Source organism: Cetorhinus maximus, chromosome 9 (assembly GCF_964194155.1).
Source record: "Cetorhinus maximus chromosome 9, sCetMax3.hap1.1, whole genome shotgun sequence".
NCBI lineage: Eukaryota > Metazoa > Chordata > Chondrichthyes > Lamniformes > Cetorhinidae > Cetorhinus > Cetorhinus maximus.
In genome coordinates, this window is record NC_135887.1 from 9739466 (window position 1) to 9753141 (window position 13676).

Here is a 13676-nt window from a genome sequence, read left to right on the forward strand (position 1 = left end):
TAACAATGAACTTATATCCCTATATCATGTAAAGCACCTTTTGATAAGGTCCTGCATGGGAGACTGATAACAAAAGTAAGAGCCCATGGGATCCAAGGCAATTTGGATCCAGAATTGGATGAGTGGCAGGAAGCAGAGGGTGATGGTCAAGGAGTGTTTTTGTGACTGGACACCTGGGTCCAGTAGGGTTCAATGGAATTTAATCCAGATAAGTATGAGGTGATGCACTTGGGCCAGGCAAACAGGGCATGGAAATACACAATCAATGGTAGGACCCTGGGAAGTGCTGAGGATCAGAGGAACCTTGGTGTGCATGTCCATCAGTCCCCTAAGGTAGTGGGACAGGTAGATAAGGTGGTTAAGAAGGCATATGGGATACTTGCCTTTATTAGCCAAGGCATGGAATATAAGAGCAGGGAGGTTATGCTGGAACTGTATAAAACACTGGTTAGGCCACAGCTAGAGTATTGTGTGCAGTTCTGGAATCAGCATTATTGGAAGGATGTGATTGCACTAGAGAGAGTGCAGAGGAGATTTACCAGGATGTTGCCTGGGCTGAGGAGTTTTAGTTATGAGGAGAGATTGGATAGACTGGGGCTATTTTCCCTGAAGCAGAGAATTTTGAGGGGGACATGATTGAGGTGTATAAAATTATGAGGGGCATAGGTAGGGTAGACAGGAAGGAACTTTTCTCCTTGGTGGAGGGAGCAATAACCAGGGGGCATAGATTTAAGTTAAGGGGCAGGAGGTTCAGAGGGGATGAGAGGAAGAATTTTTTCACCCAGAAGGTGGTGGGAATCTGGAACTCACTGCCTGAAAGGGTGGTAGAGGCAGAAACCCTCATAACATTTAAGAAGTATTTGGAAGTGCACCTGCAATGCCATGGCATACAAGGTTATAGGCCTCATGCTGGAAAAAGGGATTAGAATAGTTAGGTACTTGTTTGACTGGCGCAGACATGATGGGCCGAAGGGCCTTTTTCTGTGCTGTAGACCTCTATGACTCTAACCTGCACCATAGCATAAATTCATTTTAACTTGAAGCTAAACAACACTAATCAATCTCACCTTGAGCACCTGTACTGTGTACAATTTTGTTCCCTTTACTCAAGGATGGATAGACTTTCTTACGAGGGAGTACAATGAAGGATCACTAGACTGATCCTTGGGATAAAAGGGATTGTCCTATGAGGAAATATTGAGTAGACTAGACCAGTGTTTAGAAGAATGTGAGAGGTCATCTCATTGCAGCATAACATCCTCAAGAGGCTTGATAGGATTAATGCTAGAGGATGTTTCCCTTAGCTGGGGAATCCACAACTAAGAGTCACAGTCTCAGATCCATTTAGGCCCGAGATGAGGAGAAATTTATTCACTTAAAGTGTTGAGAATCTTTGAAATTCTCTAACCCGAGAACTGCGAATGCTCAGTCGTTGAGTACATTTAAGGCAGAGGTCAATAAATACTTTTGGTTATTTAGGGAATGAGGGATAGGGGATGGTGGAATGGAAGTAAAAGATTATTGAATAGCAGAGCAAGCGAGAAGGGCCAAATGGATTGCTCCTGGCTCCCATTTCTTATGTTAGTACTGCACTCTTGCAGACCCTGTGGGATTGTAATGTGTACAGGATGCAACCTGTTCAACGAATGAAGATGATCGCCTAGCTAAGTAGTACAACTTTCTTTATTCCACATTCACCACATAATCCAGCAGCATAGAGGAAAGGCATAGCTCTTGCCTGCAGCGGTTCAAGAAGGCAGCTCACCACCACCTTCTCAAGGACAATAAGGGATGGGCAATGAATGCTGGCCTAGCCAACGATTCCCACATCCCATGAATGAACAAAAAAAGTGATCCATCATAGTCAATTTCACGTGTTGCAGTTTCTGCTGGACAGTAACATAGTAAATGGGTGATGACTGCTCTAAAAGCTTTGCATCTGCTATCAATCAATTGAACACTGATTAAAACAGCGTGCAGAAAGCAATTATGCAACCTTTAGTTAGTCTTATGGGCTCCTTCCCTAAAGACAGTGGCAGCATAGGATACAAAACCATTGATGTGCCTGAACAATGCTTAGTCACCAGTTTGTTAAAGGATGAAACCCTAAATTACAGAAATAAACAGGAGGTACTTTAACATTTACAAAGAGAATTAACATTTTAGAGGTATGCCAGGGGTCTGCAACAGGCTCAGCAAGGACTCATGCACAGCTCCCAACCTTGATCGTTCAAGCCCATTCTAATGGCAATTGTTTTTTAAAATTTTATTAACATTGCACTTGTGATAAAAGCCATTAAGTGAATGATGGTTTTTATAAAAACCTTCAAAATGTTGCTGAAATGTCTCTCTTTTGTTTTTCATTATTACTGACATTCAAGTTACAGTATTGTGGCTCTTAAGGTGTTTGCAGTTTGACTAATTAAAAAAAAACGACCTTCCTGTGATTAAAGTTGCCAACCCCGGTGAAGGCCCTCCACTAGAAAACTAAGGTTGCAGGATTTGCCTTGGGCCCTTGGATCATAAAGTAGCGAATCATTAAAAAGACTGCCAAAATAGCTCTGCACAAAACACGAGTTAGGACCCTGCAAGCATCTCTACCGTTCAAGTGATTTGTGTGACAATGGATAAAACAATGGAATGATTTCTTGGTCCAAAGTAAAAAGACTTCAGCTAAAAGAGGATTGTGAAGTACCAAAATGTTTCTTACCTGGTACATTATACCAATGTGCACCATTTGTGATTCCCCGAGGGAAATATTCTTCAGGGTACATATCTTTACAAGGATGACCTTCAAACATTGGGCTGTTTTCCTAAAAAAAACATTGCTGAACTAATTAGGTGTACTGTAACTGGATCTCAAACAAATCTGATCATTTGACCTACAACAGGCTTCTTTTGTTAAATTTCTCTTCAAAGTTTGTCTGCAGATGATTGTCTTAAATTAAAAAAACTTCTAGATTGATGGGGAAAATTACGCATCAAAATTAGAGATGTCCATTCTGAGCAGAATGAACTTGGTGCCCAAAATTGAAACAGTCATTACCAACTACTCTCAAGTCAGGTAAAGTAACTTCAAAAACCACCACCAGTATAATACTTTTATCATTCCACATCATTAAGCAATGATGGCAGTGAAGTAAAAATCCAAATTATGAAAAACCAAAAGGTTATGAAAAGTACAAAAAATTCAAAGCTTTCAAAATTTCACATATTCCAACCAAAAAGCATTAGTTTATTTAGACCATTGTTGTATTCAAGGTCCACTGACTTTAATGGGATAAAACCATAGGGTCTTATTAATTCATACTTCCTTTTAAACATTTCATTGAACTATTAGGGTGTGCTTTCAGGGAGCAGTGCTTTCATGAATGATTTCCTTTGACCAATTTCTCAAATAGGACAGCTAGATCTTAGGATGTTTACTTTAACAAAGTCCACAGACAAAATGCAAATTTCATCTCAAGGGTCAAACAAAAGGGCCTTTTCACAGGAATAGTGGCAACTCGAGGGTGGTAAATATTACAATTTTATTCAAGGGAAATAAACCAGGAAATTATAGGCTAGTTAGTCTTAGCTTGGTAATGGGCAAGTTTCTATGGTGTGTAAAATTAAACAGGTAAGGGCTAATCCCAGAAAATTGTCAGTGGCAGCGGTCCCTTGGAATCAAGGATGACGTCCGTCAGGCTTGGTGAGATTTCAGGTGACCGAGGGGCCCAATTCTGGATCCACATGCTCTTTCGCAGTGGGGCACGTTGTTGCGCAGGGGTGTGGAAATCACAGCCCTGGATTGGCTTCCTTCGCCTTCCTCTGCCGTTCCGCTCCCAGAAAATGGAGAGAGGGTGGACTGTGAAGGCAGGAGGGGTGGGGGGGAAATGGGTAAGAGAGAGAAAAGGAGTGGAAGGAAGGGGGAGAAAGATTTGCATCCAAAACGTTCTTTTTATTCTTTCACAGGGTGTGGGTGTCACTGGCTAGGACAGCATTTATTGTCCATCCTAGTTACCCTCGAGGTGGTGGTGATGAGGCGCCTTCTTGAACAGCCGCAGTCCATGCAATGTACATACATTCAGTGCTGTTAGGAAGTTAGTTCCAGATTTGACCCAATGACAGTGAAGGAATGGCGATATAGTTCCAAGTCAGGATGGCATGTGGCTTGGAGAACTTGCAGGTGATGGTGATCCCATGCTGCCCTTGTCCTTCTAGGTGGCGGAGGGCACAGATTTGGAAAGTGTTGTCAGAGGAGCTCTGGTGAGTTGCTACAGCGCATCTTGTAGATGGTACACACTGCTGCCACTGTGCATTGGTGGTGGGAGGAGTGAATGGCACCCCATCCACCATAATATGCAATCAAGAGAGCTGCTTTGTCCTGGATGGTGTCAAGTTTCTTGAGTGTTATTGGAGCTGCACTCATCCAGGCAAGTGGAGAGTATTCCATCACATTCCTGACGAGTGCCTTGTGGATGGTGGGCCAAGCTTTGGGGAGTCAGGAGGCAAGTTACTCGCTGCAGAATTCCCAGCCTCTGACCTGCTCTTGTAACCACAGTATTTATATGGCTAAAACCAGTTCAGTTTTTGGTCAACGGTAACCCCCTGAGTGTTGAGAGTGGGTGATTCAATGGTCTCCGCCAAGATGTTGATAGTCAAGGATTCAGCAGTAACCCCCAGGATGTTGATAGTGGGGGCTTCAGCGATGGTAATTCCAAAGTTATGTTATATTTAAGTAATGCTACACTGAAGTTTAAGAACTCACCTTACTGCACAATGGAATATGTTGGTGAAAATTCACTACTATTCACCAAATGACATTCATGCATTTTAAAAAAGCCTATTTTTTCACGGGATGTGGGTATCGCTGGCAAGGACAGCATTTGTTGCCCATCCCTAATTGCCATTCAACTAAGTGGCTTGCTAGTTCATTTCAGAGTGTAGTTAAGAGTCAACCACATTCCTGTGGATCTGGAGTCACATGTAGGCCAGGCCAGGTAAGGATGGTAGGTTTCCTTCCCTAAAGGACATGAGTGAAACAGCTGTTTTTTATGACAATTAATGATAGTTGTCATGGTCAACATTACTGAGAATAGCTTTCATTGAACTGAAATTAAATTCCAGCTGCCGTGATGGGATTGGAACCTGTCTCCCTCTGGCTTACTAGTCCAGTGGTATTACCACCACGCCGCCATCTCTCCATCAGGCTCGTCTACAGAAATCTATCAAATACTAATCAATCTTACTGGAGTAATTAATCTAAATATGGTGACATAATTGCAAACACACCCATTTATAAAACGAGATTAAGTTTACAATAGTACATTCAGTACAACTTTGGTTAAGTTTTTAGAACCAATCACCTTAGGAAGCACACAAAGACTTGCTTGAAAAGTGAAACAAACTTAAGTAAACTGGGTACCTTTGCAAAAGAAAGTGCCAACTGCTTAAAGATGGCATCATCCGGTGACTTACTGTACACAATAATGCCTTCTGCATCATCATCATAAGGGTAGTTCACTACCAGGGAACCTTTTCAAAATACAAGAACAACAGTTTTATTCTTTCTTCCGATATCCCAAAGTTATTTAAAAGTAAAACACCAAAACAATACAGTTCACACTTATGTTTGCAAATATATTATAAAGAAAACGTTCAAAGGAAACATTAAAAAGCTTACACAATTGCCCAAAATGTGTGTGTTGCTAAATGACCTTTTTCCTCCCAAAGTTTGCATTAAGAAAGAAACATTTTTAAATACTTAAATATATTTCCTTCCAAAGACGTCGCTGGTTTATCAAGCTAGTCCAAGTAAATAGAGAATTAAATACATGCTTTTGCATCTAGTGGCATCTGGTAATTCTAAATTACTATCATGCCCTAATCCCATTAAAGGGCACTTCAATTCCACTCAAGAAGAATCTCCTATCATTCATTATTGCATGTCCACTTCTCAAGTTCCCTGTTTCCATGCTCAGTGAGATTAGCAAGTCGTATACAAATACTTCCACCTTGTAGCTCTAAATTTTTCATACATACACAAAGCTGGATAGGTTGTTAATTGACTTGACAGATGAAATGTAAGAATTAAGTTAAATCTTGATTTATAGTAAACCGTTATCCTGCACTACCAACTGGAATTCTCTACTAACTGGAATTTCTGATGTTCCCCTTAAAACGAATCGTCACTTTACCAACTGGAAGCAATTACGAAGTTATCCTGAACCCGTACCTGTATACTGTATTATGTTATACTTTATTTAATGTTTTAATGTACTGTTGAAGATTAGAGTAAAAGAATACTGCTCTTTACTTCCTGACTACTTCCATATCAGTTCATGCTACAAGTCTTGCGCTGTATTCCATTGGTATATGGAACTCTCCATTAACCGGCACCACTCATTCCCCGTACATGTTGGATAATAAGGATTTTATTATACTAAACTTCAAGATATCAAAATATTGTCATGGTGCCTAGCATCAAATTAACTTCAGTATGTTAAACTAATACTTGATATATCAAGGCTATCTTGTATCTCTTATCAACTTGTGGAACTCTGTCACATACTAGTCCAGTATGCCATTCTTTGACTGTTGTGCCTTTTTAAACAATGTGGGCATCACTGCTTAGGTCAGCATTTATTGCCCATCCGTAATGTCCCTTGAGAAGGTGGTGGTGGTGAGCTGCCTTCTTGAACCGCTACAGTTCCAGGATTTTGACCCAGTGACAATGAAGGAACAATGATGTATTTCCAAGTCAGGATGGTGAGTAGCTTGGAGGGGAACTTGCATGTGGTGGTATTCCCATATGTCAGCTGCCCTTGTCCTTCTAGATGGTACCAGTTGTGGGTTTGGAAGATGCTGTTTAAGGAGCCTTGGTGAGTTCCTGCAGTGCGTCTTGTAGGTGGTATACACTGCTGCTACTGTGCGTCGGTGGTGGAGGGAGTGAATGTTTGTGGATGGGGTACCAATTAAGCAGGTTGGTTTGTCCTGGATGGCGTCTAGCTTCTTGAGTGTTGTTGGAGCTGCACTCATCCAGGCAAGTGGAGAGTATTCCATCACACTCCTGACTTGTGCCTTGTAGATGGTGGACAGGCTTTGGGGGGGGTCAGGAGGGGAGTTACTCACTTACAGGATTCCTAGCCTCTGACCTGCTCTTGTAGCCACAGCATTTTTATGGCTGACCCAGTTCAGTTTCTGGTCAATGGTGACCCACCCAGAATGTTGATAGTGGGGGATTCAATGATGGCACTGCCAGAATGTCAAGGGGAGATGTTTGGATTCTTTCTTGTTGGAAATGGTCATTGTCTGGCACGAATGTTACTTGCCATTTGTCAGCCCAAGCCTGGATATTGTCCAGGTCTTGCTGCATTTGGACATAGGCTGTTTCAGTATCTGAGGAGTCACGAATGGTGCTGATCATTGTGCAATCATCCAGTGAACATCCCTACTTCTGACCTTATGATGGAAGGAAGGTAGTTGATGAAGCAGCTGAAGATGGTTGTGCCTAGGACACTATCTTGAGGAACTCCTGCAGTGATGTCCTGAAACTGAGATGATTGACCTCTAATAGCCACAACCATCTTCCTTTGTGCTAGGTATGACTCCAACTAGTGGAGAGTTTTCCTCCTGATTCCCATTGACTCCAGCTTTGCTAGGTCTCCTTGATGCCACACTCGGTCAAATGCTGCCTTGCTGTCAAGTGCAGTCACTCTCACTTCACCTCTGGAGTTCAGCTCTTCTGTCCATGTTTGAACCAAGGCTGTAATGAGGTCAGGAGCTGAGTGGCCCTGGCAGAACCCATATGGAGCATCAGTGAGCAGGTTATTGCTAAGCAAGTGCCGACTGACAGCACTATTGATGACCCCTTCCATCTCTTTACTGATGATCAAGAATAAGCTGATGGGGGCAGTAATTGGCCAGGTTGGATTTGTCCTGCTTTTTGTGCGTACAGGAAATACCTGGGCAATTTTCCACATTTCCAGGTAGATGCCAGTGTTGTAGTTGTACTGGAACAGTTTGGCTAGGGGCGCAGCAAATTCTGGAGCACAAGTCTTCAATAGTATTGCTGGAATATTGTTAGGTCCTATAGCCTTTGCAGCATCCAGTGCCTTCAGCAGTTTCTTGATATCACGTAGAGTGAATAGAATTGACTGAAAACAGGAAACCTGTGACAATGGGGACATCCGGAGGGGGGCCAAGATGGACCACCCACTCATGCTTCAGCCTTATCTTTTGCACTGATGTGCTGGGCTCCTCCACCATTGAGGGTGGGGATATTTGTGGATCCTCCTCCAACGAGCTGTTTAATTATCCGCCACCATTCACGACTGGATGTGGCAGGACTGCACAGCTTAGATCTGATCCGTTGGTTGTGGAATCATTCAGCTCTATCACTTGCTGCTTATGCTGTTTGGCACACAAGTAGTCCTGTGTTGTGGCTTCACCAGGTTGACAACTCATTTTTAGGAATGTCTGGTGCTGCTCCTGGCATGCCCTCCTGCACTCTTCATTGAACGAGGGTTGATCCCCTGGCTTGGTGATAATGGTACAGTGGGGGATATGCCAGGTCATGAGGTTTCAGATTGTGGTCGTACAATTCTGCTGCTGCTGATGGCCTCTGGCACCTCATGGTTGCCCAGTCTCAAGCTGCTAGATCTGTTTGAAATCTAACCCATTTAGTAAGGTGGTAGTACCAGACAACACGATGAGGGTATTCTCCACGAGGACAGGACTTTGTCTCCACAAGGACTGTGCGATGGTAACTCCTACTGATACTGTCATGGGCAGATGCAGCTGCGGCAGGCAGATTGGTGAGGTTGAGGTCAAGTATGTTTTTCCCTCTTCTTGGTTTCCTCACTGTCTGCTGCAGACTCAGTCTAGCAGCTATGTCCTCTTGGACTTGGCCAGCTCAGTGTGTAATGGTGCTACTGAGCCACTCTTGGTGATGGCCACTGAAATCCCCCACCCAGGGTACATTCTGCACCCCTTCCACCCTCAGTGCTTCCTCCAAGTGGTGTTCAACATGGAGGAATACTGATTCATTAGCTGACGGGCAATGACGGAGGGGGGGGTACATGGCAATTAGCAGGAGGCTTTCTTGCCCATGTTTGACCTGATGCCATGAGACTTCATGGGGTCCGGATTAGACGTTGAGGGCTTCCAGTCCAACTCCCTCCTGACTGTATACCACTGTGCCATCACCTCTGCTGGGTCTGTCCTGCCGGTGAGACAGGGCATACCCAGGGATGGTGATGGTGATGTCTGGGACATTATCTGTAAGGTGCGATTCCATGACTGTGACTCTGTCAGGCTGTTGCTTGACTAGCCTGTGAGACAGCTTTCCCAATTTTAGTACTAACCCTCAAGGTGTTAGAAAAGAGGATTTTGCAGGGTCAACAGGGCTGAGTTTGCCATTGTCATTTCCAGTGCCTAGGTCAATGCTGGGTGGTCCACCTGGTTTCATTCCTTTTAGATTTGCCTCCTAATTAAGAGAGTCATCACTTGACCAGATGAACACTGTGGCTTAGAAGTACAGTAAGTTTAGCAGGCCTAGTGGCATAAAAATCATCTATACCAGGGAACAAGAGCTGGATGGACACAGAGAATCACACCTGGACAGAAAGGAGGGTAGACTGGGCTACAGGCGATCAAGTGCATCTTTAAGACATAGTCCCAAAAATCAGGATCATCAGACCAACAAGGAAGGTCTAAACCAGGTGCTAAGTTAGCTGATCAAAGGCTGAGGTAGTGGTAAGGGTCAAGGAGGGCAGCAAAGAAAAGACATGACCAAATGGTGGTACTGCTCCAAATCACTACCCAGCTGCTGCTGTTGGATGTACAGATGAATGGATGATGTGGGAAAGGATGACCAGGCTTGGTGGTTCCTTCCCTTCAAATCCTCCCAACACTCATTATTATTCATATTTGAATTTTGGCAATGACCAGGGAAAGATGGAGGTTGCTCACTGCCCATGAACTGTACTCCAGCAAGAAGTCAGTGTGCCTTCAAGAGAGAAGAAAATTTGATAAAGGGGAGAAATAATAAATTGGAACATTTTGTAATAAACTGCCATTTGCTGTTTTGACATTGCAAAATTCTAGTCCAATCTCCGGCTTTTTGAAGCACACTAATTATTCAAACTCTATAATAAATCTGATTACTAAACCTCCAATGCCACTCAAGACGACAGGTACCTACCACCATGTAAATTAGCAGATAACACAAAAGGAGTCTTTTGCAGCCATTCCATCACAGCTAATGTTTCTGGCTGTCGTGGCTCACGGATTTGAAAGAATTGATCTGGGAAGTTGCGATTCAGATCAAAGTTGTTGCTATTGTTTCTGCCAACCACACCACTCGTATCCCCTGCAAGTTGAAGCAGAAGCGTTTTTAGAGATTTCATGTATAGTAATCTGAAACAAGGGCACCAACATTATTGGTTGACTAGTGGAACTCATTAGCATTTTGGAAAACTAAAGAATGCATAAATTCTTGCCTGAGCATATGCATAGGTAAGCAAAAACATGAGAATTATCAGAATGTGGACCAGTTTTCAGAGTTGCTAAGAAATTTGAAGTTAACAGCAATTGGTTTGTGCGCAATATTATCAATGTTCTTTCATTTTTTTGAAAGTCCAAGCCAGTCATATTTTGCACACGATGACTGAAGCGTTAAAGTATTGAAGATAGTTGTTTATCGCTTTGATAATGCATGGCTCTTAAACACATTTTACCGTCACAGGAGCCTTTTGCAGAATGATATTTGACACAAGAATTGCTGATCTTAAAAATCTCTACAAGGAAAAACAACATAATTTTCGGCTTGGAAAGGACAGAGGGAAATAGTAAAGAAAGCTCTCAAGAAGTAATCTTATTTGTGTCTCAAATCAGAAAGTAAACATCAACGCAGCCATTCAATTGGAGGAGTGTGGCAACAAGAAATATTTAGAGCTATTAAAGTTGAGTGTTGTAGGACAGACCTTGAAACTCATTACTGAATATTGGAATTGATTATTAGAATAGTTTCTTTCATCCAGGGTAAAAACATTTTAACGAACTTGCTTCCGAAATCTATTGTTTCAAACTCAAAACGTCACCTTCTATTGACATCTCATATCCATCAGGATTCATGGAAGGCATGATATGGATTCTTGTTTTATTCACCAAACTGGTTACTTCAGGATCAGTTCCAAAGTTGTTACAGAGGTACTCAATAAGATTCAGGAGGAGTTCACGGCCTACCACCTCATTCCCATGCATGTTTCCGATGTATTTGAATTCAGGCTCGCCTAATTAAATAAAAACATTTATGCACTTAGCATGGCTTAATTCATTTTCCTTTGTAGGTCATTGATTTTTAAAAATACACACACGTACTCAAGGCAAATATTTTTGCTATAAAATGAAAGCCCTGCTGAATAATGCAAATTCACTAATAAAATGGCATGCAAACATGGCCTTCTCACAAAGGGTGCTTTTCATCTCACATCCAAGTCACGAGTGGTAGCAAGACTTCTGTTTGGGCAGCATGTGTGTGGACGGGTTGCCCTAGCTTCTCCTCAAATAGCTGTTAACAGCTGAAATGGACATGCAAGACAAAAGCTTGGGGTGGGGGTTGGGGGAGGCAGCTGGGCAATAATGCACAAAGTAGTTGCACTTGAAAATTGTGCAAAAGAGCCCCAAGTTCTTTACCAAATTTCCCTGGCATTCCAAATGCTCCTAGACAAAATATTTTTTTTACATTTCCCTCCAGGAAATATTTATATAGTGATATATATTTTTTCCTGTGACTTCTCATTTCCACCTTGCATTTTAGGGTGAATTAAAAACTTGCCAAAGTATATTTCACAAAACAGGAAAAAACCTCATGAAACAATTATTTACCCCGTGGAATAGAAATTGTCACATTATCTAGACACATTCCGATAGAATAGAAAATAATTTCATGTATTTACTGAGAAGCTTTCATTTCCAATCCTAACACAATCTTAGCTCTGAAACGATGTAAGCCAATTAAGTTTAGGAAGAGTTGGAGTTTAGGTATGGCTTGTTTACTAGACTAGAACAAATGTTCAAAATGACAAACACATTCTGTGCTGTTAGAGTGAGCAAGGGAAGATTCTTGTGCCAGTTTTCTTCAAATTCTCCTGATATACAAAACAAATTTTAATTTTTGTTTGTAGTCAGTTAATTGAAAGCAAAATATTGCAGGATTGCAGGCCTGTTACTTGCTAACAAACAACTAGTTTCTGCTAAGATAAAGGCAAAATACTGCGGATGCTGGAAATCTGAAACAAAAACAAAAAGTGCTGGAAAAACTTAGCAGGTCTGACATCATCTGTGGAAAGGCAGAGTTAACGATTTGAGTCCGTTTGACTCTTGAAGAAGAGTCATTTGGACTCGAAACGTTAACTCTGCCTTTCTCTTCATAGATGCTGTCAGGCCTGCTGAGTTTATCCAGCACTTTTTGAACTTGTTTCTACTGTTAGAATAAGGATTTCTGCAGCACTCATTTCAAGCCTTGCAATCTAGGTGCATTTAAATCAAATTCTGTACTATTTTCTTGCAACTATACCCATTTCATGGATGCCTGGATGGTCCGATATTTCCATAACATACAAATTCCTTTGCTCCACTGATTTCCCAACTGTATATAGACGTGTGATTGCTGGGTAGTCTGTGGCGTATTTCCTCATCAGGATCTCCATGTCTGCGTAATTATGGTGCCTGAAGTTTGCAGGTTCATTGGTTTCGGACTCCGGTTCGGTGGCTCTGGGCTGATGCTCATCTTCCATTTCCGATACATTTTGTGTCCTGAATTCAGTGGAAGTAGTCGTCTCAAAGGTATGATTATCTGCAGCTACTTGAGGTTGAAGCGTGAAATTAAGTTGCGTGGCTGGGCCCTCAAGCACCTCAACATTGAAGATAGTGACAGGCATGTAACTGTGAAGACAAGAGCAACACCTCTAGCATTTTTTCAATATGTCTTTCAATGAATGTCTGAAATCTTTTGCAATAATTCATTTTCAAAAAGTAACTAACTGTAAATTAACCAGACTTTAGAATCCAGCCAAATCTATTGAAGGCCAAGATCAATTTTTAAACTGTTAATTTTACAACAAGATGCTAGAATGACAATTTAACCCCTCAAAGTCAACAATAAAAGACGTACACACTTAAAAAGGTAACTTTACAGTGTTCAGCCAATATATCACATCAAATTAGATGGTCTTGGGTGATCATTACTGCAGCTTTACAGTTTGCTATATGCTTTCAATGATCCATTACTTTTTTTGCTTAAATTAATTTCAATATGATGTGTCTCACATTATTTAGATCAAGAGATCTTAATCCCCTCTACTACTGGCACAACATGATAGCAGTGTGTACCATCTACAAAATGCACTGCAGCAACTCACCAAGGCTCCTTCAACAGCACCTTCCAAACCCATGATTTCTATCACTTGGCAGAAGGGCAGCAGGCACATAGGGGCACCACTACCTTCAGGTTTTCCAAGTTACACACCGTCCTGACTTGTGAAATATATTGTTGTGTTTTTACTGTTGTTGGATCAAAAATCCTGGAGCTCCTTCCTTAATGGTTCTGTAGACACACCTGCACTACAAGGACTGCAGTGGTTCACCACTACCTTCCAGAGGGCAATCAAGGATGGACAATAAAGGATGGA

General features: G+C 42.0%; 1 protein-coding gene across 2 annotated transcripts in view; it reads right to left on the reverse strand.

Annotated features, from left to right (window-relative positions):
* Positions 1–13676, reverse strand: part of LOC144684354 (carboxypeptidase D-like) — a 68314-nt gene that overhangs the window by 27785 nt on the left and 26853 nt on the right. For both annotated transcript variants that reach the window (XM_078548021.1, XM_078548022.1), the window contains 5 exons: positions 12563–12930; positions 11085–11276; positions 10187–10354; positions 5408–5517; positions 2711–2813 (listed from right to left, as the gene is read on the reverse strand). In XM_078548021.1, the coding sequence (XP_078404147.1) occupies positions 2711–2813; positions 5408–5517; positions 10187–10354; positions 11085–11276; positions 12563–12930 (941 nt within the window). The remainder of the gene's footprint in view (positions 1–2710; positions 2814–5407; positions 5518–10186; positions 10355–11084; positions 11277–12562; positions 12931–13676) is intronic.